General features: G+C 54.6%; 1 protein-coding gene across 17 annotated transcripts in view; it reads left to right on the forward strand.

Annotated features, from left to right (window-relative positions):
• The window catches only part of PTPRS (protein tyrosine phosphatase receptor type S), a 131,178-nt gene that overhangs the window by 20,641 nt on the left and 83,883 nt on the right, over positions 1 to 26,654 (forward strand). For 16 of the 17 annotated variants that reach the window (XM_035347977.1, XM_035347985.1, XM_035347980.1 and 13 more), the window contains exon 2: positions 12,412 to 12,581. In XM_035347977.1, the coding sequence (XP_035203868.1) occupies positions 12,494 to 12,581 (88 nt within the window). In that variant the 5' untranslated portion in view covers positions 12,412 to 12,493. The remainder of the gene's footprint in view (positions 1 to 12,411; positions 12,582 to 26,654) is intronic. The other variant, XM_035347978.1, reaches the window with a different exon arrangement.

Raw genomic sequence — 26,654 nt, forward strand, 5'->3', positions numbered from 1 at the left:
AGTGCGGTGTTCCTGCCATGAAGGGCCGGTGTGTCCGCCCGGGACGGAGCCGGGTATGCGCAGATGTATTTGCGGTCAGCAAAAAGCCTGGAGCAGCATCCCTTGGCCCCGCGCTTTGGCAGGAGGAAAGATTTAACTCCTTCCGACCAAACCGCGCCGTGTCCGACGCTGCCTCCGGCAGCTCTCCTCTCGGGGCAAATAAACGGGGTTTTGCTTGCTGCACTGCGTGCTTTGCCCGGCGCGGGCTCCTCGGCTGACCCTCGAGTTTATTTCTTGAAATCCCACGAGACGACGCTGCCGTGCGGTGCCCGGTGCCCCCTGGAAGCAGAAACCCCGCAGAGGAGCTCGGATTTTCAGCCGAGCAAAGGCACCCAGAGCTTGAAACGACGACGGCTGCTCGTCGTGCTGGGAGAAGAAGCCTGGTGCCAGCGCGTGTTTTTGGAAGGGTTTCTCTGACTTCCTGTCAAATCAATATTTATTCACAAATCTATTTGTTTGCTTTTGTCGCTGAAAACTCTTCGTGGCTGGTTTTTTTTTGGTTTTGTTTTGTTCCCCTTGTGTATTTTTGGCTGCGCGGCGCTGGCGAGAGGGGCTGCTCCAGCTCTGCCGGCTCCAGCCGTTCCAGCTGCTTCCTCCAGCCCGTGCTTCCGAGCCTCTTCTGTCCGGAGGGGCTCGGCTGGCATCAGCCCTTCGGCTGCCCACCGCCTTCTCCCTGCTCGTGCTTGGGCAGGAGGTGACAACGCCGCTGGGATCGCAGGGGGCTGCCCTTGGAGGCCGGGGTGTTCCACGGCCGCATCAGGGCAGCCACGAGACCGATGAGGGGGCGCAGAGGACATCAGCCACCCCCACAAAGCTTCGGTCTCCTGCAGAAACCCGTGCCTTTGGGTTTTCTTCGGCCCCTGTTGCTGCTTTGTAGGCACAGTAGGGGTGCGCACGGCCCCTGTGCCCCCCCGGGGGGCTGCAGGACCCCCGTGTGTCCGCACCAGCCCATGACCTGCAGGCGCTGCCCTCCAGCCCTGAGGTGCCGCCCCGGCGTCCTGCAGAAACTCCCAGCCCTCCAGCCCTCCAGCTGCTCCCAGCTTTTATTCCCATCACCGCGACCCTTCCCGTTCATTTCTTGTTCCATTTCACCGGGAGCAAACAAAGAGCTCCCAGCTCGAGCGTCGCCCTCCCTCCAGCTGCGCTCCTCCCTCCCCTGCTCCCACTGGCTCCTTCCCGGAGCCCATCGGGGCGCTGCTCGTCTCCCTCCCTGCCCGGGCTCTCCTTTTCCTGCCCTGCCTCTCATTTTCCTGCCTTTCCTTCCCCCCCGTGCCACCGTCGATCTTCGCTTGCGGCCGGGGACCGAGGCTCTGCGCGGCTGCGGCACCTCGCTGCTGCTTCCAGCTGGCGCGGCTCCAGCTGCTCGCAGAGCTCCTTACACCTGCCCAAAGCTGCGCCCGACGTCCGCGGGGCCGGGAACGGAGCAAGAGCTGGGGGTCCCTTAAAAAAGGGGCTTTTTTTTTGCAGGACCTGAAGTGCTCCGGAGCCCCGTGGGCTTGGGGAGAGCGTCCCCTCCTCCGGGGCTGTCTGCAGAGCCCCGGAGCTGGGATGTTATTTATCTCCCCCCAGCCAAATCACGCAAAGCTAAATTGAGCTGTGGCAGGCAAAAGTGTGAAGCGTATTATTAGGAACAGGGAGCTCTTGTTCCACAGCTGCTGCCGCTGCTGCCGTTGGTAATTAATGTTTGAGGAATTGCAGATCTTCATTAGGAGAACAATTAGATTAACGAGAGAGCCTGAACTGAGGCTGTGGTGGGAAAGAGGTGGGGGGGAAAGCTTTAAAAACAAATTAAAGCCCCTCCCTGGCACCCTGCCTTGCTGCTCGTGTGGATGTGCTGGGATCAGGGAGGGGAAGGAGCCGGTCCCCGTGTGTCAGAAGGATTTCAGGCAGTCCGGACCCGTTGCTCGGCTGCGGCACCTGGCTATTAGCAGAGAGAGCGTCGGGCGAAGGCTGCTCGGGGCTTGGTGGGGTCCTGGGGCTGCCTCGTTAAAAGCTTTAATTGGTGGCCTCGGCGCCGCGCACGCTGACCCCTCCGAGGCGAGAGCCGCCCTGGGATCGCCTCGCTGCGGGGTCTGGGCTTTAATTCAGGAGGGAGCAGGCCTGGAGCTGAGATCTGAGGTGGTTCTTTGGCACTTTTACAGCGAGAGGAGTTTGGGGTCCCCCCCACCCCTCGGTTTCTTCCCTGTGCTGTCCCCGTGATGGGGCCGTCCGTGCAGCACCGCTGCCTGACGGACGTGGCACGGGGACGTGCTCAGCATGAACGAACCATCCGGAGAGTGTGAAACCACAGGAAGCGAAGGCAGGCGGGAGCTGGGGAGGTCAACGAGTCCCTCTTGCTGGCCCAAGGCAGCATCGCACGTTTGGAAGCCCTTGGAGGCAGACAGACGCGTGCCTGGCCTGCTTGAAATCCTGGTGTGACGGTGGTCTGGAAGGAGCGGTGGTGGTCCTGATGGTGGTCCTGGCATGACGGTGGTCTGGAAGGAACCATGGTGGTCCTGGAACAACGGTGTTCTGGAAGAAGTGGTGGTGGCCCTGGAACAACCGTGTTCTAGAAGGAGCAGTGGTGGTCCTGGAACAGTGGTGTTCTGGAAGGAGCAGTGGTGGTGGTCCTGGAATGATGATGTTCTGGAAGGAACCATGGTGGTCCTGGAACAACGCCGTTCTGGAAGGAGGGATGGAGGTCCTGGCATGATGGTGTTCTGGAAGGAGCCATGGTGGTGGTCCTGGAATGATGCCGTTCTGGAAGGAGGGGTGGTGGTCCTGGCATGACCGTGGTCCTGGCCTTCCAGGGCAATGGGCAGCACCTGGCCGTGCCCCCAGCTGCCCCCGCTGCACAATCAACCCCACGGAGTTGCTGGAGACGCTTCGCGTGGCCCTGCCGTGCTGTCCCCTGCCTCCATCCCTGAGCTGGGGAGGGGAGCGGGTGGGGGGTCCCCAGCTCCTCCTGCCTTGGGACGTGGCACTGCAGGAAGGCGTGGGGCCAGCACGGAGCTGGGCTGGGAGAGGCTGGGGGGCAGCTCCCAAAAGCAGAGAGCGGCGGAATCGGGGGGGGGGGGGGGGGGGGTTGGGAAGAGCCACGCGCCTTGCAGAGAGGGCTGAGCCCTTGCAGGGAGGGAAAATGCCAGTTCTGCCTTTCAGGGACCGCAGATCTCTCCCTTCGGTAATTGATGGGGACAGAGGAGTTGCGTTTCCCAGCGGCTCCAGATGGCGCGGCGAGAATAAAAGCGTTTTCTGCAATATGGTGGCTTCCGCACGTCCGAAGGAGAGATTTGTTGCTGGCCCCGTTCCCGTTTGGCTCGGCGCCGCCGAGGATGGACAAGGCGCTGCCTGGCCGGGCACAGGGGTCCTGGGTGCTGGCGAGCTCCCTGCGCCGCCCTCGGCTGCTTCTCGGGGGCAGCTCTCTTCCTGCCCTGCCTCAAACGGAGGACAAAAAGCATCCTGCTCCCTCGCCAGGCTCATTCCGTCGCGTGCTGATGGTCTTAACGTGCCGCGTGAATTTGATGGCGTGTTTCATTCATCCCCTGCTTGTCCCGGGGGCAGGGGGTGCACGTTTGTGCCGCTCAGCGTCGCAAACCCCAGGCTGCGGATCCGCGGGCAGCCTGCTCACAAAACCTCGCTGCGCGCTCTCTGTGATCAGCGGCTGGTCGCAAAGGAACCCGGGAGCTCTCGCCAGCCCGTCCAAGCCCCCCTCGCGTTGGGTTAGAGCAAAACACAGCCAGACGTTGTCTGCCAGGTGGAGGCTGTTGGGATTGGGGTAACGGGTGGGGTCTCCCGGGGTCCTCTCACGAGCTCCTTTCCCACAGCCTGCTGCAGGAGGGGTGTTAGCAGCCTCTGAACGCTTATCAGCGTTTTAAGCAGCCTCTGATGCATCCTGGCCGCGTACGGGTTGCGTTATCGCAGGCACCGAGCGCAGCCCCCCCTGGGTGGGACGGATCCTGGCCTGCAGGACCTCTCCTCCCTCTGTGCTCCTACAGCCACTCGGAGCAGAGAGGGAGGAAAATCAGATAGAAGGAACCCAGCAGGGCGAGAGCGGGCTGGCAGGCAGGAGCTGGAGGACGTTACTCCCGATTTCTGCTTGTTTAGCAGCCTCTTAATGTTCGCATCTCGTGCGGAGGGTGGAAATTGCAGGCGAGCCCTGGCTGGCCGAGCTGCTCGGCTCAGCGCTGCTCCTGCCTGGCACCGCGCGGGCGCTCCGTGGGGCTCCGTGGGGCTAAGGTAACTCCTGCGGGCACTTGCTGGAGCCGGGGCCCTCTGCAAGGATGTGACAAGAGCCAGAGGCTTCCCTGGGTAGACGAGGCAGAAGGAAATCGGCGAGCACGGAGCGTGGAAGTGGCTCCCTGGCTCTGCTGCTGACCTTGAGCAGCGCAGCCGAAGACTCTGTCCAGTGTGCGCCGGTGTCTGCTGGTCCTCCACCAGCCCAAGCAGTGACCCAGCAGCATCCCAGCTCAGCTCTTAAATTCAGATGAGATCGTGGCAGTGAGTGATGGGTGGGATTTTTTTCTTTCTCTCCTTCTTCCTTAATCTCCCCTGGCTGGTGGGTCTGAGACACAGGATCCCTGCTAGAGCACGGGAAGGGATTTGCTCATCTTCTGTCTTGCGAGCTCAAGAGCAAATCCTCTTTACGGAGTTTAACCCCCCTGGGTAGGCTTGGGAGTGCTTGGCAAGGAGATGGTGGGGGAGAGATTCCACAAGAAAAGGGCTGGCGTTAAACACGAGAGAGGAGGATGGGGAGAGGTGTCCCGGAGCCCTCGGTGGCCCAGGGGTGCAGCGAAGCCTCGTGTTGGTCTTGTCTGCAGCTCCCCGGCTCCTGGGCTGGGAAGGGCCCGTCCGGAGGCATCGATGGGGCCGTGGTGGGGCGGTGGCGTTGCTCCAGGCACTGAGACCTGCAGCAGGTCCCCGGGGTGGGTGAGGCAGCCCCGGTGCTGGGGGGTGGGTGAGCGTCCTCCATGCAGGGCTCCCGAGCTGGCTGCTGCAGAGCCCAGGAAGACAGACAGCCCGTGCTAATAGCCCTGATTAGCTTTACTTGCCGATCGCTAATCAGCAAGATGAGAGCTATCGTGGCAGAGCTGTTTCTATAAGGACCAGGACAGATGAGCTCTCCGTCCTTCGTGCTGCAGCTCAGGCCCCGTCCTTGCTGTGCTGGGGGATTTGCTGCTGAGCAGCCGCACGCGCCCCGTTCCCACCGATGCTCCTCGACCTGTCCCAACCGTACCTTTTTCGTGGGGTAAGAAGCAAGCCAGCGTGTCAGCTGCGCTGCTGCCACCATGATTTTCCCGTACCACCAAACAGTAATTAGGCTAAACTTTGCTTGCCTGCTTCGTTACTTTGATTTCCTCTCATTTGGTTTCGGCCACGGGTGCGCCGGGGGCACCGGCCTCGTGCGGGGACCGCAGCGCTCCCGGGTCTTCTCCCGGGCTGCCTACCCAGAGCTTTGCAGGCCAGAGCAGCCGTGTCGTGCACGAGCCATAGAAGGAAATGTATTTCTTCCCCTTTTTTTTGTTTCCTGAGGCTTTCGGCTTGCCAGTACGTGGGTTTGAGCTGTTCCAGCCTCGGGAGTTTAATCGCTTTATCCTGATTCGAAAAGCGAGGGCAGTCCCTCGGCATCTCCTGGCCGCGGGAGACCCTGCAAATGATGAGCGTGAGGTTAAATCCAGCCCAGCTCCGTGGTAGGCAGTAGGAGCCTCTCTGGGGTCGGCGGGGTGTGAGGTTCCTGCCTGGGTCTGTGGGGTTTAAATGGGGTTCTCCAGGGCGTTGGGTTTTGAGTGAGTTTTGTTGTTGGGTTCTGGCCTGGCGTGGTTTGGGGATTTTTTTGCTCTATTTCTGTCGTAGCTCGTGGTATCGGGGGCTGTGTCTAGCCAGAAAAATAAAGGAGCAAACCAAGGGCTGGGCTCTGCAGCACTCTTGTCTCCGGGGCGATGCCTGCGGCCAGGGGGTGCCCGCACCAGGGTGCGAGGCCCCGCGGCAGCACCAGGAGGCACCGGCCACCACCGTCCTGCGGGGCCCCGCGAGCTGCCCAGCACCCGCTTCAGAGGAGATCTGTGAGGAGCCAGGGAGCAAATGAAGATGACAAACGGAGGCAATCGATCAGCCATCGCCTGTAATGAGAAGGTCGCTCTTGCGAGAGGGCCGCTGACATCCTGCACCGGTCCAGCGCCCTGAGCTGGAACTGATAAAGCACCCCGCGTTCCTAATTAGCTCTCCTTTTTTTCTTTCCCTTGGGTTTTTCATCTCCTTTTCTGTCTCCTGCGTGGGCTGAGGGCTGGTGGAAGACGCGCTGCTTGGATGCAGACTTGTAGCAGCAGGAGGTGGGCAGGGTGCAGCGCCCCAAAACACCGGCGCTTTGCCAGGGAGCGACCACTCCGGCGGAGATCTGCCGAGGTTCCGTGGTGAAGGCCAGAGGACGGCACGTGCCGGCGAGGGGAGGTGGAGAGGAGCAGGGGGAACGTGGCCCTGGGTGCGATTCTTCCCCGCCTCGCCCCTTCGTGCGTTCCTGAAGCCCCAGGGGGAAGCCACAGCCTCAGGGCTCTGCGCTGGGCCGGCTGGATGCAGCCCGGGCGCGCTGCTCACCCCAGCATCGCCTCCCTCGCTGCTTTTCGCTCTGCTTTCAGCACGGCTGGGCCCTCCCAGGGCTGCAGCAGCAGCACGTGGTGTGGTGGGCTTGGGCTTAGCCGAGGTGCTCTGCTTCCTCCTCCTCCTCCTCATCATCATTCCCATGGACCCGTTTGTGCTGTGCTGCACCTCCCGGCCGCGTCCTGGCCGCCGCAGAGACATCACCGCCTGTCAGAGCTGTCACTGTGGGGACACGCTGGGCCGAAATTAATTTCTCCTGACGCTGGAGCCCAGCTCAGAGCGCTCCTCTCGCTCCTCCTGCCCTGACCACAGCTTAACCCTCGCTGTGCCATCGTACCCACATTGCTGCCCCCCAAGCTCCTCTGGTGCCCATGGCTCCGGGCACGTGGCGTGCACGAAAGGACCAGAAACGCCGCGAGAAGCACGAAGGATGGTGGCTGGGTGCAAACACAGCGAGAGGCAGCACGACTGCGTGCTCAGAGCTCTCCAAGTGTGCGGTTTGTTCTGGGTTCCCGCGCTGTAAAAAAAAAGGATAACGCTGTCATATTGAAGCACTGGGAGATCTGCGGATGAAAAGCAGCGGATAGGACCGAGGCAGTCCTGATCAAAGCTCTTTTTCCTCCATCTGTGTTTGTTTCCCCGTGGAAGATAATACTCTGCCTCTTTCTTGTAAATATTTTTTCTAAGATCTGAGTAGCTCCGCGACGGATAAACAGTCGTGCTTAGCTCTGGAGGGGCTCCGCTGGCTGCTGTAATTGTGGCTGCCAGACCAGGGCCTGCGTTCCCAAGTGGGCTGGGGAGCGTCGAGGAGGGAATGCAGCCGGCTGACTTGGGGGCCGACTTGGAAACTCCCCGAGACCTCGTTTTTCAGGCAGGGACGTGCGTCCCGAGGCCAGCCCTTGGAGCTGGGCTCCTCCAACCACCAGCTGGCCTTGCAGTGAGCTTTGCGGGCGGCCGGGGCTTGTGTTTGTTTAATTAACCTGTATTGAAGTGCTGGTGTGGAGAAGGTGACGGGAGCACGGCGGTCCCATATACCCCGGCAGAGAGCAGGGCTCTGAGCAGCAACAGGGTCTGTGGGGCACCTGCTGAGCCGAAGCGGCCCGGGAGGCCGGGTGGTTCTGGGGGGCTTGCTTGGCCTGAGGGGTGAGATTGAGCAGGCACAGGGGGGTCTGCAGAGCACTGGGACCTTCCTTGTCGTGAGGGGAAGGATGCAAATGAATGTTGTGTGTGCACGGGTCTCACTGGGACCTGGAGCGTTCTGTTTTCATGCCTGGGGGGTGTTTTTTTCCTCCCCATGAGCAGCAGCAGTAGGGGGGCTGCCGGGCAGATCAGCCTCTGGGGCAGCCTCCTGGGGGGGGGGCGTCCCATGGCCAAGCAAGGCGTGAGGCCGAGCGCTCGCTTCTGGAGCAGGGGCACCACCATCTCCTCCCTCCCTGCCGGTGCTGCCTTGCACGTGACCGAGAGGGAATTACGGTGGCTGCCATCCCCCCCCTATTAAATAGGGTTTAGGGGGTCAGCACGGTACTGGGTGGGGAGGGGAAGGGAGCGGCAGCAAGGCGTACTTGGAAGCTCGCGTCTTCATGCTCTATTTCCCTGGGAAACGAGGCAAATAGTGGCCAGCAGAGCAGCCCGGCTGCGGGGCTGCCGGGGGGAAGCTGCACGTGGGCATCCCCTTGGCCCAGCACCGGGCCCACGATGGTCCCGGGCCAGGTCCCAGCTGCCCACGGTGCCACCGGTGCTGGTGTCCCCGTCCCAGCCCCCGCAGGGTTGGGATTGCCGGGGGGGGGGGGGAGATAGGAGCAGGGAAGGGCTGGGGGGCGGTGAATTAAAATCTCAGCTCTCCCCTCCCCAAGGGAGGTGACAAATGAGATATTGGCTGGGCTAAAAGCTCTCCTTTCTTCCTTTAAAGAGGTTGCTGGGAGGAAATGAAGCGACCCACTGACCTTTGTTAATTCGCAGCACAAACTAAGCCGGTGCTGCTGGAAGGAGAAGAGACCTCGGCGCAGCCCCGTGCCTGTAAGGTGTTTGCTTCGATTGCTGCATGTAATGGGAGTCATTCTCCCGCCACAGCTACTGGAAATGAAGATGTTTAATCATCTGCTAGATCTGCGTGGAAGTTTCTGCAGAGAATTTATTTAAAATGGCCCTTCTCCCTTTTGCTTGCGGGTGAAATGGAAGCCAGAGAAGCCCAAACGTGTTTTGGGGAGCTGTTTTTGAGTGGTTTCATTCTAGTGAGCCTGAAACGAAGCCGTGCTCCCTGCTGGATTTTTCTTAAATTCAGGGCAAACATTTCAGTCTCAGGTTTGATGCGGGCTAAGAGAAGCTAACAAATGGCAAAATGCCTGCGTGGCTCTGCCCCTCCGATGCCCGTACCTGTGCAGACACTTTTATTTCAAGCAGCGTTTCCCACAAGCTCTCTAAGCAGCAGGAACCAAGCTAGCCGAAGTGGTCTGTAGGCAAAGCCCTCCTCTATCCCCTTGGATACCCAAAGGAGCTTACAGCAGCTAGGTGTCCGGCACCCTCTGAAATGGGAGTTGCTGGGAGGAAAATCTTCAAAAGCATCTTAGCAGCTTAGGTTAAGTCCCTTTGACTCTCCATGGAACTTAAGCTCTTAAGAAATGTAGGTGCTTTGGGGCGTTTCACCCTTTGTTCCTAGCACCCTTGGGTCCCTGGAAGCCCCTTGCTCTGTCCTGGCTGGAGGAGCCACGGTTGGAGGCTGCTTCCTGCAAACACGTCTCCATTTTCTTAGTTTTAGTAATATTCTTGAAGACCTCGTGCACCCCGCTTACGAGATGCACATTTGCATGCTTAAAGCTGGAGATCAGGCATTGTGCGAGAATGAATGTCTTACAGGAGCTCTTTTACTGTAAGAATTAATCTTATTCCTGAAATGTGACCGTATCTAGCACAAATCTGCCCCCACTGGGGGCCATGGCTTCACTTAATTGCATTCTTTAGCGAGGATTGAGGTCTATTAGGTGGCTTGCTCCTGTTGCAGGAGAGCCTGTGCCAGAGAATTTAGTGAGAGTTCGCAGGTCTGTGGAGCAGTGCAGGAAAGCTGCCGTTGTGTTTGCGCCGTGCCGGGAGCTTGGCTGGGTGCTGAGCAGACAGGTGGGGGGAGAGATGGAAACCTGCTTCCGAGAGCGCAGACAAGGTAAGCTGCGCACACGCAGAGGGGAGAGGATGGGTGATGAAACCCTTGCGATCTGAGCGTTCACCAAAGCGATTCCCACTGGAATTCAGCACCGCCTGGAGGGCAGGAGAGGCTTGTTGCACGGTGCCTGCGTTTCCAAATGTTGCGTGTTCTGCATTGTGGGCAGGAATCGTGCAGTGAATGAGAGTTTGTTTCTAGTGTTCCCTGTCTCTATTGCCAGGGCGCTTCCCGAGGGCAGAGCTGACTCCTGCCCCAGTCCCCCCTCGATAACCACGGGGTGCCGGGTGGGTGCACATCTTGGTGTCCTGAAATCCCATGTCCAGGGGAGGCAGCCGGTGCCGTACCTGCTCTGAAGGATGAGTTGCTGGATTGAAGTTGACGTGTCCTAATATCTCTGCCAGCACTTTCTGTCTCCATCAAGGGCTCGGGAAGCACATTAGCACCGGAGCGGAAGTGTCACCCTCTGGCATCTCTTTCTCTAATCTTGGAGCAGATGCCGTGTCCCCTTAACCAGACCTTCTCCATCGGAGCCCATTACACGGCATGAAAAGCCACGCGAGATGCAGGGGAGAAGCTGGAACATTTCCCCAACCTGCCTGCGTTCTGCTCCATTTTCAGGGGGGGCAGGTTGTGTGGGGCAGCCTCATCTGCTCTGATGCCACGTGTCAAGAGTGGATGAGGAACACGGAGATGTTGGGTGGCATTTTCTGGGACTGGGCAGGGAGGGATGGAGTTTTCTGCAATAAACAGTTTGTGAAATGCTGGTGGGACCTAGGAGCTGGGTGACTGAAGCAGGGAGAAGGGAGAGCCAGCAAACAGCAACTAGTTCTGTTTGTTGTGCTGGCAGCGGTAGCACATCCCCAGTTTAATTAACAGTTACTGTCACAGCTAGTCATAATGTTCCTGGTCTCTGCTCGCCTCTGACAACACCAAGAGAAACCCAGAGCACCGCTCCGCGCTCTGGAACCCTGCGAACCCCCCGTTAAGTCTGGCTGCAGCCTCTGCGTGCTTCTCTAATCGCGTCTGGAACAAACATTTGAACAGATTCCCAGTGGCTTAATCCAGATTTTTTCTATTTCTTGTACGAGTATCAGTATTTATGCTGTATTTTCACAAGCCTGTGCTGAAGCACGCTGGATCTAGACTAGCACAGAGCACACAGCAGAGGCTTTGTAATCCTCAAAGTGCGAGTCCAAAGCTTCTCTCTGAAAAGTTGCTCTTTAGGGCTGAGTACATATGGGGACTTCTTGTTTATCCTAGATTTTCTTTTAATTCTGTACAGTTCAGCCTTGGAGAGTTAATGGGACCGAAAAAGATTAAAATGCCCCTTCACACTGCCTGTCCCGATGGTTTCATGCCCTGATGTGTATCAGAAAGCTTAAGCAGCTGCACTATCCCCTCAGTCCTTCTAAAGCCTTTGATCGCTGTACAATATCTCCTACCTGGCTTTCCTCCAAGAGGTGACAAACCCCGGGTTTGATTTTTAATTGGGGTAACTGATGGCAGGAAGGAATCCGCACAGATCTGAGAGCATCCTTCACACAACGCCGGCCCGTTACTGCGGCGCTCAGTCTGCCTGACGGAGGAACCGCGCGGCCACAACCCTACCAGGAGGTTTTGTGGCTGCAGTTTTCGCTGTCTCTCACCTCTATTTTCAGCCCTTCGGGGGCAAAGCTTGCCTCTGTCACTGACACACAGGCCGGGGGGACATGCTAAGAATACCGCTCCCTTAATGCCGTTCCAGCTTTGCGAAGGGATCAGGATAAAGCTGTAAGGACGGTGCTCCCAGCTCCAGGCTTGTCCTGGCCCAGCGCTGTGGTGGCTCGGTGATGCGGCTCCTTCGTGTGTCGCGGGTGGGGAAACCGAGGCACGGAGCAGGGCAGGGGCTGAGCCGTGCTGAGTAGCTGCTGGCACCCCAGCCCCGGGAAGAAGCCTGGGGCAGTCAGCAGCCTGCGTTTGCCACCCTGATGCCTGTGTGGTTTCCAGGGCCAAGGTTCAGGCCTGCTGCCTTGGGGTGAGGGCTGCGCTGCGTGGAGCCCCAGCAGGAAAGGAGGCGCTCCCCCAGCCTCAGCAAACAGAAAGGGATGCAGGGGAGGCATCTCCTGCTTCATCTTCCCTTTTGTGGGTGATATTTTTGTTCCTTCCTGGCTTTTTCATGCGTGGGGTTTCCCTTTTTCTTCTCCCGCCAGTGTTCTGTGGAAAAATCCCCCTTTGAGAGGGGCTCTGGGCCCTGTCAGGTCAGATCCCTTCACACCTCACTGCTCGCCAGCGCTGCTTTTCCCCTGTGTTGGGGATGGGGTGTGAGAGGGCATGAAGCCGACGGGTGGTAAACTTTAAACACGGGCCCTGCACAGTGGCTGCCTCTTGGTTACGTTCCCCTTTTCTCCCTTTGTGTGGGTGCTGTGCAGAAATTTGCCTTTAGCTGCTGAGGTGGGGAGGCTGGAGCAGGCCGGCCTCCAAATGGCTCTGGGAATGGCCCCTTGGTGACATCAAGGCCCAGGGCTACCCGGCCTCCTCACAGGGACTGTGAGTGGCCGTGGCTTTCCTGAGGTCCTGCTGCCTCTCCGGGCTCTGTCCGGCTGCCTCGTACCTCCACGCCATCCGCTGCCCTCGTTCGTCTCTCTGAGTGCTCTCCCCTTTCCCTCCGCAGGTGGTGACGACGCTGGGGACACGCTGTGAGGCCTGCTGAGCTGGAGCCTTCCCGGCTGGCGCTGAAGGCTGCTGCAGAGGATGAGGATCCTTCCCAGCCCTGGGATGTCTGCGCTGGTCTCCCTCGTGAACCTCCTCTCCGTGCTGCTGATAGGTTGCATAGCTGAAAGTAAGTCAGTGCCGGGCCTCTGCCCCTTTCTTTCACCCGTGCCTCACCTCCCCTGGAGAACAACAGCAGGGCAGGCTTTAGTGCAGAGAGCCAACAAACGCATTCCCAAATTTTTGACATTAGGGAAGTGCTCAGGACTTGATGACGTCTCTTAATTTTTCAGCATCTTTAGCTCTCCACTAGTGCCTTGCTGTTGTTCCCAGTCCTGCCTAGGAGGGACGTTATAGGGCAGCGAGGTCCCAGCCTGCTTTGAATCTCGGGTTGCCCTCAGACTGCCAAAGAGCTGGGTAGCAGGGGAGGGAAGTGCCTGGCAGCTCTGCTGGGGCCCTCTGCCCCTGCTCCTGGCCCCATCTCCACCCAGCTCGCCCATATTGTCCTCTCCTGCTCCGTCCTTTCAGGCGTCTGTCAGACACCAGTGACCGTTGTCATGTTACTCGCTAGGGCTGGATCCAAAACAGCATCCAAAGAAAGGGTGTTATGTTTCTCCTTCCCCTGCATGAGCCAGTTCCAGTTTAACACACTTTTTATCTTTGCTGCCTTTCAATTCTTGCTTTAAAAAATGAAAAGGGGAAGGAAAAAATAAAAGTGAAAATCTTCAGCGACTCAAATGTAATGTTCCTTCGACATGAAGGCTGATCGCTTGGGATCAGTGGGGAATAGACTCGTCCAAGCTGATTGAATTGTAACTTTTTTTTTCCTCCCCAGAAAAGCTGCTTGAAGCTGGTGAGAGGGCTGCTCTGGTCAGTGTAGCCCTTGACAGCTTTTAACGTAATCGCTTCGTTATCAGGGCTTATTAAGATGACGCAGTCACTGGGGATTGAATGGGATTCTCGACCTTTCGTTGCTGAGAAATTTTTTTGAACAGCGCTTCCCTGCAGTAGGCAAATGGGGATGTATTTGCCTTGCCTCGCTCCTGAGTTTTGCTCAGTTAGCCCCTCTCTGCAGGGAGAAATGTCCGTATGCAGAACAATAACGTTTGCTGTTGTTCACTGGTAACTCCAGTTTCTCTGAGGTCTTGGTTTTCCCAGGAAGGAACGAGTGTCTGGTCCACCCCTGTCTTCTGCGGGGCGAGATTTGCTCAGCAGAGCTGCAGATCCCACATCTGAGCGCTGAGAAGCGTCTCTGTGCCCTCGGGGAGGGCTGGTGCTGATCGGGCACAGACGGCACCAGTTGCATGGCCCCAGCCCTGCTGAAATCTGTCAGCGCTCGGCAGGCACCTTGCTGCCAGCAGCCAGCTCTCTCCTCTAGTTCTGCAGTGTCCTTGGGTTCTGAACAGGGAGGCTTTGTGCTTTTTTTCCTCCTGCTGCTCACAGATTTACATAGGGGAGCTTTACAGGCTGCAGGACTCGGCGTCCACAGCAGAGCTGCTGTTACCTGCTTGAGGTGCAGATGGAGTTGGCCCAGGAGTTTTTCTCCTAACCTGTAGAACTGGACGGCATCTCCTTGACCTGTGTGGCCTTGGGGATGCTCTCCCATCTGTGCCAGCTCTTTGAACTGCTCTGAGGCTGCCCCTGTTAGTGGCTGCCTGGTGATAGTGAGCTGAGAAGCCCCTGATTTTGGAGGGACTGCTGAACTCGGCCTGTGCCAGGAGAGTCAGTAGCATCCCAGCTCATCTGCGATGCTCCCCACTGAGGCATATAAACAGCAAACAGCTTTGTCTGTCACAACTGCGGAGACTGTGTGAGGAGCTGTCACTCTGTTCTGACAATGTCCTCTCCCATCAGATGGCCCTGGGCTCTGTCACTCTGCCTCTCGCGTAATCCCTTGGCCGGCATCCATTTGGCTGGCGCTCCCCACAACGCTGACCCCATTTCCTGCCCTAATTCATCCAGAGGGGCTGCCACGGCCACGCAGCCCCCCGGGCGATGCCAGACGGGGCCGGAGTGATGGCCCCATTGCAGTGGGAAGCCCCATCACGGGAAGGAAACCCCCAGGACAGCAGCTCGTGGCAGGGACCGGCTCACCTTGCAGCAAAACTGGAAGCTTGAGCTTGCCTCCTCTTCCAGCACAGTGCTGGAGGAGCTGCGGCCTCTGCAATCAAAGGCCCATTAAAATACTTCCCTTGTTTCCTAGGCTAATTGATCTCAGTCAGTGATTTAAATCTTTCTATGGCTGGAACGTTCTATTTAAAGGAAGCTTCTATTTAAATTAAAAAACCAAAGCACCACACTGCTTTTTGCCTGCTGTTCTTCCTTGAGAAGCTGAAGAGGATAATAATTGAAAAGTATAAAGCAGACCTGTTTCTTCTCTTTTTCTTCGATTGCCTATGGTCACTTCCATTGTTTCTTCTATCCAGTCGAGGGTAGCCATGGAACTGGAAATTGCTGGCTCCGTGCTTATTTGCAGTGGCCTCTCATTAGACGGAAGGTATTACCATTTTGTTAAGGATTCAGCTGGTTCTACGTTAATGGGCAGCCCTGCGGTGAGCTCGGAAGGGAAGGCCTTCCCGAGATCTGCTCCCTGAAGTGCTGCACGGCCCCAAAGGCAGCTCCTGTGTGCCTTGGAGCTCAGAGAAAACCAGGCAGCGCAGACAGGTGAGGTTTGGACACAGGTCCAGGCGGCAGAATAGTTCCCAAATTTCTCATGCGCTTGGGCGTAGAACCAAGAACTGCTGCTTCGTGGCTATGCACCCAGCCCAAGTCATAAAATCTCTGCATTGAGCACCTTAAAACATCTGTGAAGGCAGCCTCGCCTTGCTGTGCCTGGCCGGGTCCTTTTCCTGCTCCCTCTGCCCAGGGCTCAGCTGCGTTCGGCTGGAGCGCGACGCGGCGCTCGGGTACCCTGACCTCCCGTGCTACCTGCAGGAGCGACGTGCTCGCTTAAAGTGCTCCTCGGTTGCAGATAAAAAGCCACTTACTGTATAGAAATGTGGTAATTTTTATAACTGAAATCAGCACGCTCGCTGTTTTCAAGTGGATTTTTCCCATTGATTCAACCTTTGCGTTTTACAATAGTGCTTTGCTAATTGGTACTTTGCATACACAGAGGGCTGGTGTGTGGCGCTCTCCGCCCCAGCAAAGATTTAATAGGAGATGCAGTAGTGAACATTACTTATTACTTAGGTTTCCTTCCTTTTATAAATCACTTTATAGAACGCTTACTAGCACACTCCAAAGTATTACCATAAATAATTAAAGCCAAATTGCAATTGACAAAATAAAAGAATAAAGCCCCTTTTATGATGCATTACCCTGACTTTCTTCCCTTTTAATTGCCCTTGCTCCACCGTTTATTTGGAGAGCACAGAGGTTCGTGCCAGGCGCGTGTGCGGGGGGATCTCTCATGCTCCATGAGCTGCAGTGCCTCGGGGGAGGCCAGCAGCAGATGGCAGCGAGGTCGCTCCACGTGTGCAGGGCTTGCAGTAAGGATGGCGACCACGTGCAGAGGGTTGGGAGAGGAGGCCGTGCAGGTCTGTGGTCAGGCTGACAAAGCAGTGCAGTGTTTCGGGAGCTGGCACAACAAGGAGAGGTGTGTGCTCCGTGCTGTGAAATGGGGGAGCTGAGAGCTCCTGCTGAGAGCCAGATCCTCGCAGGTGGATGGTCTCCTCTCCTCCGCAGAGTCCCTTGCGTCCACAGGATTCATCTCTGCAGCAGAGCTTGTAGCTCTGGAGGTCCCAGCTTTGATCTGTTGCTGGCCAAGACAGCAGTTGTCAGATAAGGCGGTCGTGAAAATCAAGGTGGCTCCATCTTAGGACTTGATGGACGTGTTAAGATGACAGCAATGGGAAGGGAATCTTCCCCTGCTTTGTGTGAAATCTGCTCCATCGATAAGCATTTGAACCCAGTTCATGACAAAGCAGAAGCGCTGTCCAAAGAGAAGGAAGGTGTCAAAATATGGTGAACCCGAACATCCTCCCAGAAGGCGGAGACCCCCGCTTCCCTCCCCCAGACCCACCTGCTGCTCGTGTTCCCTGTGCACCAGTTGCCTTTGCAGGCAAGGGGACCCCTTGCTGGCCTTGCTCCCGAATCGCCCTTTCCTTTGCTGCCTTCTCCGTCTGCCAGCTGGGATCCAGCCGGCAGTTGCTGAGGGCTCCGGACGAGTTGTCCCACTCAAGGACGCTGAATTAAGCTTCTGTGTCACCTTGTTTAAGTGCCTGATTAAATTAAACCTTGCCTGCCTGGATTGAGTGATGTCATCTTTTTATTATTTATTTTTAGATAAATTGGAAAGGTTTTGTTTCTAGAGGAGCAGAAGAGGAAATAAATCATGCTTTGCAAGAGCTTCCTTGGGGGCAGGGGGGCTGTCACCTCCCCGGTCTCAGCTGTGCCCCACACCGCAGGAATTTATTCGATTAAGCTCTGCTGAGGTGCACCTGGGGACAGCAGCAGCAGCTACGGGTGTTTGGGACCCAGCCATGGGTGTCTCCTGGTAAAGGATCCTTTCCCACCCAGAGCTTCTTGCTGCTCAGCTTCATTAGATGGCTAAGTTAGGAGAAAAGAGCATCTGTGTGTTGCGTAAACAAGCAGCTCGTGTAAAAATGCCATCTATGTGGGGTTTGTGGAAGAGAAAAGGTAGGTCTTCACCATACCTGCGTGCCAGAAGTGGAGCATTTAATCCATTGCAGCCTTTACCAGGGAGCTAATACTTCTTTCTTTGTGACATTTTCCCTTTTGGGTGTGCTTTTCACCCAGATAGCTCTCGCACATGCTGCCAGGAAGGATGGGAACTTTGTGTTAGCTCACCAGGACCCTGGGTCACGGCAGCTTTTCATCTCTCTGGAAAGGTCTGTGTGGTCATGTCGTTTCAAAACCAACCAGATACGAATCTCCTGGGTCACTGAAGGGAGTCTGAGAGGGTATTCCCAGCTTTTTTTGTGGTCTGGCAAGCCCAATATTATTCTTAGAAGGCAAAACAGTGTTTTTCAAGGACACCCAACCAGAGGAATGTCGTTATTCGGTGTGCGTGGGATGGAATCTGGGCCTGAATTGGCCTGGGAGGGACAGAGTCTCCCAAGAACAGTTTCATTCACTCTGTGCCTCTCCTCTCCTCCAGTCAAGGGTGTTCTCTTGCAGCATAATTGGTCCCAGTGCCCACCTTAGGCATCAATGACGTTCCTGCAGTGCAGCTGCCTTTAATTTGGGGGAATTGTTAAAGTTCATGAAGACAGTCACGTTCTATGCCATCTGCTGCTTGTGCTGGAGATAACCACTGTACGGGCCGCGGCACGGTGCTGGACGAGGAGCCAGGAGCATCCTCGGTCTGCCTGCACCTTCTCCACCCTCCGTCCCTCTTTTTGCTCGTCTAGGTTTTTTATAAGCAAGGGCTTCTCTTGCCATGCTGTTGTCTGGTGTCATTAGTCTCGGTCTTGGTTTGGGGTTCTCACGCTGCAGACGCTAAACAGGCGCGTTACAGTTTGGCAGAGGAGCCGCCTGTTCCGTCCAAGGGCACAGCAGATAGCAGCGGGACCGTGGAAGCGATCGCAGCTAACCTAGACCTGAAGGTTGCCAGGAAAGAGCATTATAAATAAATTTTGGAACGTAGACTGCTAAGACTTTGAAAGGGGATATTGCAGGGAATGATTCGAGCAGTTGACACGAAGGAGCGCGGATTGACCTCCTTGTTTTCTTAGTATCGTTGTGCAGAGCATTTTTAGCGTGTCCCATCTTGCTTGTTGCAGACGTGAAACATTGCAGTTTCGTGTGAGCTTGGCTAAAACCAATGCCCCGCTCGGTTCATCTGTAATGCGCCATCATTTCTGTTTCCTTTTGAGGCTGAGAGGAGAAGTAAAGCTTTAGGAAAGGAACAAAATAAATAGAGGGAGCTGCAACTGGTTTAGCATTCTACAAAGTTTCTCCCAAGTCCTCCAAACCCTTAATTGACTCAGGAGCATAAAATTGAGAAGGGGAGAGAGTGAGAGAGCATGCGGAGTGGCGCGAGCAATTTGAATAATTTATTGTCCTTTGAAGTTGCAAGAGAAATTTCAGCTGCCTTGGGGAGTAATTTCTCCCCATTCTGAAAGGGTTTCTCCTTATTTTAAACTCATTCAGAGGATGATAGTTTTGCATTTTCTGCATAATTAATGAGCATAACTCCCCTCCACACTCGCGCAACCTTTAAAGAGTGTTGGGGTGATGAAACTTGGTGGTTTTTTTAATTAATAAAGTCAAATTAATTTGGCTGTGTCCTCTTCCTCCCTCACCTCCGTTAGAATTTGTGGATTTATTCATAAATTAGTCTGAGCGTGCTGTTAAGAGTAGCAACACTTACTAATCTTCAGCCTTGACTTTGATTTGTTTGAATGAGTTGCTAAAAGGCGTTGTGTTTTTTTTTTCAGCTCAGCTATTAAAGATCACGGCTCGTGTCATCAGCCAGTGAGCCAGGAAGATTCCCTCAGCTCTCATTTTTCTGTTGTCTTTCTGCATGGGTAGGAGCTGCTTGGTTTTGAGGGTTTTCTGTTTGCATCTTTCTTTATGAAGGCTTCCATACCCCCCTCTCCTTACATGATCTGCTGATCATGGTTAATTCCAGTAGCTGCCACTTGAGGGACTGCCGTCGCCTGAACGGAAGAGGGGTTTTTTTTGCTGTGGTGCCTGGAGGGGCTGCATTACGTACGGTCTTCTGATAGGAAGCCATCCATTGCATCTCTTGGCGGGTGTCAAGCATGAACAGAAAAGTGTCCTCCTGCAAACAAGGTCCCCATTCTCAATCATGGTTTTTGATAGAAGATTTAGGGGATTTCTTGTTGCAGCTTTTCCATGTTTCCATCCCTCTCTCATGTGTTGGATGGTTTTATTCTGGCTCGTTGACTCCCCAGTTGTCCCCGACCTGAATTTGTCAGATCTCACTACTGTTGTTGCATTCGCCCCTTTTTTTCTTCTCTTGTGTTGATGTGCTCACTACAAATCTGAATGATGAATCTTGTGGTTCAGAGACAGGAATTGTAATGACTCATGTGGTAGGAGTCAAAGTTCGTGATTGTTAAAGGTTGTGTTCGCCCATTAGTCAGGCTTTATTAGATTTTTATTTCTTGTTTTCAAGATCTCCCGTTCGTGAGCTCCCTTGACATCCCAGTCTCAATACTGATGAGCAATACAAGCTCAAAATACACTGTTAAGACTCTAGATGAGGTGTTTCAAGCTTGTATACCCAGAATTTCCTTTTGTTCAATGGTAAATGTGGGCTGAAGTCTCTTACCAGCAATCGGATAAGAATGATATAACAAGCTTTTGAAAATACCCAAAATTTTGTGCTCTAAGAATTGTATCTTGGCCTTTTCCTGTAGGCGAGGAGTCTTCCTCTCTTGCATAAAAGAAAGAAATATTTCTTAATTTTTGGGGGAGCGCGTGCTTCAAAATATATCAAAATATCAGGCTAATGCTTTGGAACAGTAGAACTGTTTGTGGGAAGGAAATGGAAGCAAGATAGCTTTAATTTAAAGGAGCAAAGGAGCTTTATCAGACAATAGTGTATTTATCTGGTGTGCCTTTCATCCCCAAATGACTGTATTAGCTGGCAAATCATGATTGGGATCGTTCATCTGCTGCAGCACTGCAGCCCCTTCTAAGCTGGCAATGCAAGGCTGGGGACTGAGCCGTGTGTTTACATTTTGCAGAAGTCTTTGTCATATCACTAAACCAAGGATCAGAACTGACCTCTCTGATCACAGCCTTGGGGCTTCTTGCACTGCACTTTCTCCGAAAGACCATGAGATGCTGAAGCTTGTAGCAGTTTGTTTTCCCCATCGCTGCCGATTCTGCTGTCACTTCCCAGCAGCTCAGGACCTCTGCTGGGCTATATTAAGATGGCATGCCCCCCCGGGAGCTGGGATCCTTGCTCGTTAAGCTTTCTCTTCTTTCAGGCTTGTCCCACAGGTGGTGGTTTTTCATGTTCTGGCATCCCCCATAGACTCTGGTTCTGTTAGTGGCTCAAGCAGAGCAGCAGAAGCTGAGTAAAGGCCAAGCCCTTTCTAGCTGCGTCTTCTCTAGGAAGGGGATGAGTTGAGCTTCTCCGAGGTGCCGATGCCAATGACACGGCTGGAGAAGAAGCTGTCTTAGCAACATGGCAGGGGAAGGGAGAGCTCTCTGCCGTAAGCTTCAGATTGCAAACAGTCTGGGATGGCTGTCATGATGTTGATGGACAAGGGGCACTCATTATGTTGCCAGGACAGCTCCTTGGGTTTCTTGCTCTGCTCTGGGTTATTATGCCTTGTTATAGGGCTTGTGGACAAATATGGGATGTGATGTTGTTACAGTTGATTGAAAGCACTTGCATGTCCCCAGGGTCTTGGCCTGCCACGTTGCTGAGGCTGCACGTGCTCCTGTGCTTCCCAGCCCTGCAGCAGCTGATCCCAGGGCTGCCATCTTACATGACAGCACTGCTCGTCTGCTTCAGCTCTTGCTGGTCTCAGGGAGTTTCTTTCTTCCTGGCATCACAATGTAGAGCCAGAAGGTGAATAAGAGTCCTGGGCAGAGATGCTACAGAGATCCATCTGCAACACCACCTACCTGCTGCTTTGCCCTGGAACCGCCCTGTGCTGGGTGCAGACAGAGAAGCAGTTAGTGCACCTGAAGCACTCTCCACGCACCTGAAGCACTCTCCACCCTATTTCTCCTTCATTAAACTGAAGCATATGTAGTATTCCTGGCTTCCACCATGTCACAGCTCTCACAGGATGAGTAGGTTCTGGTGCACACACACCACGTGTTGTGAGGCATCAGTTTTACTGAGCTGGGGACAGAGGGGAAAAGCAGAGGCTGCATGGCCCAGAATACCAGCCCACTCCTTGTGGAACAGGGACAGTCCTGTCGAGCAGTTTGCACCCTGCGTATGTGTTAGGTATCATTACACTGTGCCCTGTGCATTTGCGTAAAGCACAGTTGGAAGACTGTTTTCCTTGGCTGTGTCAGGGTGCCAGTCACTAGGGCTGGGACTGATCTGTGACAGCGGCAGATTCCCTTTGTGCTAGGGAGGAAGGTGGATCCTTTCCCTTCATACGGATGCATGAGAGTAGCCTGAAGAAGTCCTGCTGGAACTGGGTGACTTCATACTATCTGCTGTTCCCAGGCGGTAAGGCACGGTCCCATCCCTTAAAACTAGCAGTTTAAATAGACCAGAAGGAAGGATTATGCTTTTCCTCCAGCAGGCAGGATAACGTGTTTTTTTCTCACCTTGGGTGTCAGAACTAGGAATAGATTTCGGTAGCCTCAGTCTCATCCTGCCTCCTCTGCTGCAGGCTTGTACCTCCTCTTCCAAAGGGTCTGTATCTGAACGCATTGCAGATAGGTGCCTGAAGGCTGTACGGATGTGCCAGGTCCCCAAAACAGCAAGTCTCAAGGCAAGAAGAGCTTGGTGTGGTGCTAGCTATGAAGGGCCTGCTGCCTCATCCTGGCTGAGGGGAAAGGTGGGAGCTGGCAGGCCTCGGAGAGGAGCAGGCGCTGGGCTTGTTGGACAGCTAGCAGAGTCGTTGTGTATAAATGAGTTCTTGATCTTTCTCGCCCATTTTCAGCTTGTCTTAAATCCCATGCCGAGTCACATCCTTCGCTGTGTCCTTCCTTCTCTGTGGGCTTGCAAGAAAGGGGAGGGGGAAAAATTTCAAATGACATCCCCACATTTCTGACAGGGGGAAAGCCTGTGTACACTTGTGTGCAGCCCAGCCGTTCTGAGTCAGGTAAGGGCTTTGATAGATCAGCACCAGGGGAATAGCAAGGTGGAAGTATTTCACTTCTAAAAAAACGTCCTCAGTCTTTTTTTACCCTCCTTTCCCCAACCTTGCCAGTCCCATCTCCCTGAAGGGAGCCAAGAGCTGCTGACAGTAAGAGGAAGTCTCTGTCTGAAGCCTATAATTATCCTGTCTGCCTTCCCAGAAAAGGCCAGTTGGGGAGCGAGTGTGCTTCTGTTTCATGGACCAGCCCTGCGTTCTGCTGCCTCCCCAATTACTGCTTAATGGACTTTTTATGATGATAAGACGACTGGGTTGGGAAGAAGTTATTGATGGGGAAATGGAATATAATTCACTCCTTATTTGTTTGTTCTGTCAGAAAACCCTCATTTTAATTTTATTTGTGAGGCACTGAGAAACAGCCCCAAGAAAAAAATGCAGAATCTGTCAGTAAAACCTTGGATTTCAAGGGGACCAGAGTCTCTGCAGGACTTCTGCAAGGGGTGTTTTCAATCTCCTTGTGTGTCTCCATAGAGACCCTCGCCACTGCCTGCATCAGTCCTGCTCCCAGTTTGCAGCTCTCACTCCTCTCATGAAGAAAAATGTAAATTCTGAAGCCATCTTTCTTGCTTCTACCCCTCTTGCAAGCTCCCCCGCTCTCCAATGCCGCTGCTTTGCAATGCGTACCCGTTCCAAACATCGCATTCTTGCTCCCCACTCTCCATCTGTCTTAAATTTGGCTGCTCTCTCCTGTTTTCATCTGCTCTGTGGCTTGTCTCCTCTAATCTTCACTTCCTTGCTCTGGCTCTGAACAGCTCCCTGCTCTCCATCTTGCTCCATTCCTCTTGCATTCTCCCCATCAATCTCTCCTCTCTTTTCCCCCGCTAATGCGTCTGTGACTTTGCCATCATTTCTTCCTTCCTCTCCCTCCTTAGCTCCCCAGTTTACTGGTGTCCCAAAGCTGTTTTCTGCCCCTCCGGCCGTGTCCCCCAGGCCATCCCCAGCTGCTCAGCACTCCCGCCTCGATCTCTCAAACACAGGGCACACATCTGCTGCCTGCAAGCAGACCGCAGCAGCACGTGTGTCAAACGTGTTTCTAAAGCAGCAAACAGCCACCCGGTGCTGAGCCCTACCCAGGTTGTACGTTGCCTGCGAGGTTTTTAAAAGGGGAGATGAAAGCGCTACCGCCCAGCGCTGGAGTTGGGGGAGTACCTTGTCCTCCTTCTCCAATTGTGAGCCTGTCAGCAGCTGTGGGAAATGAAGATGGAGTTTCACTAGATCAGCAGAAAGTTTCAGCCCAAAAACCAAAGAGGGGGGCAGGAGGAGAGAGGGAGCTTAACCCTTTGCATGTTGGAGAGAACACCATGGGATTCTTTCATAGACTCACAGAAAGGTTTGGCTGCTCTTGAAGCTAGAAGGGTGAGAAATAGCCTGTCAAGAGAGATGTCCTCATTCAAGCTAACATGACCCGGTTGTTTGGAGATTGCAAAGCTTTTGTCTGGCTTTTACATTTTAACTTCTCCCAACCATAAATGCATGTGGGAGAAGGTCTCTGAGCTCTGCCTCTGCTGATTCTTCCCAGTTATTTTGTTTTGTTTGTGTTGCAGTGTTTAGAGGCTGTAGTTGTATGCAAGACCACCTATGGTGTTGAGTGCTGAGCAGATCCATGCTGAGACCCTCCTTTACTCCAAATTGCTCGTAGTGTCTAGACGAAAGCAGGCAGGCAGGCAGGTGTGAGGAATGAGGATTGTCACCTCCACGCTACGGGTGGCAGACTGAGGTGCTGGGAAGGGTGAGCGCCCAAGGTCAGCTGAATTTGCGTCAGAGCAAGAGAGCTGAATCCCGATTGTGGGAATCATCTGGAGCCTTGAAGAGCAGATTGGGGTTTGTTAACGCTAACAGCAAAATGACATTGACTATAAATGGCTTAATGGCCTCCTCTTTTGCCTTTGTTCTTGAAAGGCAAAGGTGTGGATGTTTGTGTGTATAGATTATATTGTATATGCACAAAAAAAGGATGTATTTTGATCAGTTCTGTATTTTTGAGCTAGGGTAAAGGCTGACACTGCCTAACATGCCCTGAATCCCTTCTGTGGCATGGGCAAGCTCTCACAGAGGGCACCTCCCCAGGGAAAAGGCGGGCTCAGAACCATGGGGCCATTTGTTGAAGGCTGACCAGGAATGGTGGGCAAAAAGACACTGCCCTGTGCGTTCAGAAAGGCTGCAATAAGCTGACCAAACAGCAATAAAATGGCCTTCTTGCTTTTGCCTTAGTCTCTTTGGCCGTCTCAGGTAGAGCTGAGAGCCCTCTCCATTCCCTGCGGCAGGGATAATGGCTGTTTATTCACCAGCGAAGAAAGAGCTGAAACCTGGGGCCTCGTCTGCTGGCACCATGGGTCAGCGGGACCTGTGCGTGGGCCTGTACCAGAATGCTGGTGGCGGGGATCGGGGTCACCAAAAATGGAAGCAAAACCTTTTAAAGTATGTGTTTTGTAACTGGCTTTCTTTTGTTTCCATGGATTGCTGCTGCTGTGGGCGAGGGGCCCTTTCAGCCAGACTCATGCTGCTCTGTGCTGGGGCCAGAGGAAAGAATAAGTGGTTTGTCTTTATTTGTGGTCCATTGTCGAGGTGCTTTCCTGGAGGCAATGTGGGGGGGTTGTAAAAAGAGGCCTGATGATCACTGAGGTGAATTTTGCCATCTCAAATCAGCCCCGGGCCCCTGCTGGGAGGCTGGAGAAGAGGCGAGAGCTGGGGGGTCAGAAGGAAGCAGAGGTGTGGAGGCGCCTGTATGCAGCCCCCTCCTCAGGGAGGGCCTGCAGGGTGCAGGTTTACACGCACACTGCCCGTTCCCCCTCCCAGGGCTGGGGCCAGTGACACACTGAAGTGGTCAGGGACCATCTTCGGGCCCTGCTTTGCCTTGTTTTTATCCGCCATGGGGCTGAGGGGCAGGGAGTCAGGCCCGCACCAAGGCACAGAGACAGGCCTGCGGCTCTGTTACAGCACCTCCAAGCCTCCCCTGTGGGAGCTGTGGTGGAAGGAGGTGGCAGACATGCTAGATATGTTGTCCTTCTCCCTGCAGGAGCAGCTTTCTGCCTCAGACTTGCCCCACAGCTGGTGGGGCTAGCTCGGGAGAGGAACAATTCAGGTCTCAGCTGAGTTTCCCATCCATTTTGTCAGTAAAGGTGGGGGGGGGGTCTCCTCTTCCTCTGGCAGAGAGGTGGGAGCCTGCATGCCACCAACTGGTGCTGTGCATAACGGGACTGAGGGTTTTGCCCCAGGATCTTCAAGGTGTAGGGCAGGGATGTGTGTGTGTGCTTGCACAGCTCAGGCTGGAGGAGCAGGGGGCAGTTTTCAGTCAGATCTTGTTGGTCCACCCCATACATTTCCCAAATTGCTGTGTATTCCTGAGCCAGCACCAGGGGCACTTCAGCTCAGGAGGCTGGGAGGATGTTGGCGCATCGATCTGGAAGGCTGGCAAAAATGCTTTGAGAATCAATTTTTGTCTCAGAAAAGCCCAGGGAAGTCAATATTTCCCCAGTGTGACCTGCCTCTCTCTGTCCCGCCATTTGAGCTGACTCTCGTTGACCTTCCCAGATTGCTGGGAAGCAGGCTAGTGCTTGCCATGCTGTTTTAACACAGCCCTCTCTGCTACCAGTGCTTCATTCCATTAGCCAAGCTGGTGTGAGTTTTCCCTTCAGAGTGTGTCTTCAGGCACAAACTGGGATAGCGTGGAGAATGCTGCTCCTACCCTGTTGCATGGTTTTGGGGCTAAACGCATCCCCAGGCTCCTTGTCCACCTCCCTGTCCACCTTGTCCACATAAGCCCACCTGCAGGAGAGGCAGCCAGGTCTGTCTGGAGACCAGTCTTATGGGAGGCAAGGAAGAAGGATCAGTGGTGCAAGTTCACAACTGCCTTTTTTTCCTCCCCTTCAGCTGTTGGCTCAGTTACATTAAGCCCAGTTGTGCCTCTCTACCAGCGCTCAAACCACCTCTGGGTTTTCCATCCCTTTCTCTGTCTTTGGCATCTGATGTTTCAAGCAGGCATATGGTGGCTGGCCTGTCTCCCTCACTCCTCATCCGCCCGCTACTCACCATGGCAGCAGCTCCTGAGGGACATTTAGGTTTAAAGGGTGAGATGTCCCCTCGTTTTCCCCACTCCTACATCTTACAAACTTCCTTACTGGAAAGTTCCTCAGACTGGTTTGGTATCTGTGTATTATTAACAGGAGGTGGTTTCTTTTTACATGACTGCATTTGAAGAACTTTTTCTGCTGATGTGTCACATGAAAGTATGAAGGAAGGAGAGTCGAAGCAGCAACAGATTCCTCTTCTGGGAGGAAAGCTGCCTTGGTGTGCAGGGTACGTGGGCTGATGCCTTACCATGTTCCCCTAGTGTTTGTGCCGCAGGGATGAGTCGGAGACCCCACCCTTATCACCTCACAGCTTCTTCTCAAAGTCTGCGTAAGGATTCACAA

The sequence above is a fragment of the Oxyura jamaicensis genome, chromosome 28 (genome assembly GCF_011077185.1).
Source record: "Oxyura jamaicensis isolate SHBP4307 breed ruddy duck chromosome 28, BPBGC_Ojam_1.0, whole genome shotgun sequence".
NCBI classification, from domain to species: domain Eukaryota; kingdom Metazoa; phylum Chordata; class Aves; order Anseriformes; family Anatidae; genus Oxyura; species Oxyura jamaicensis.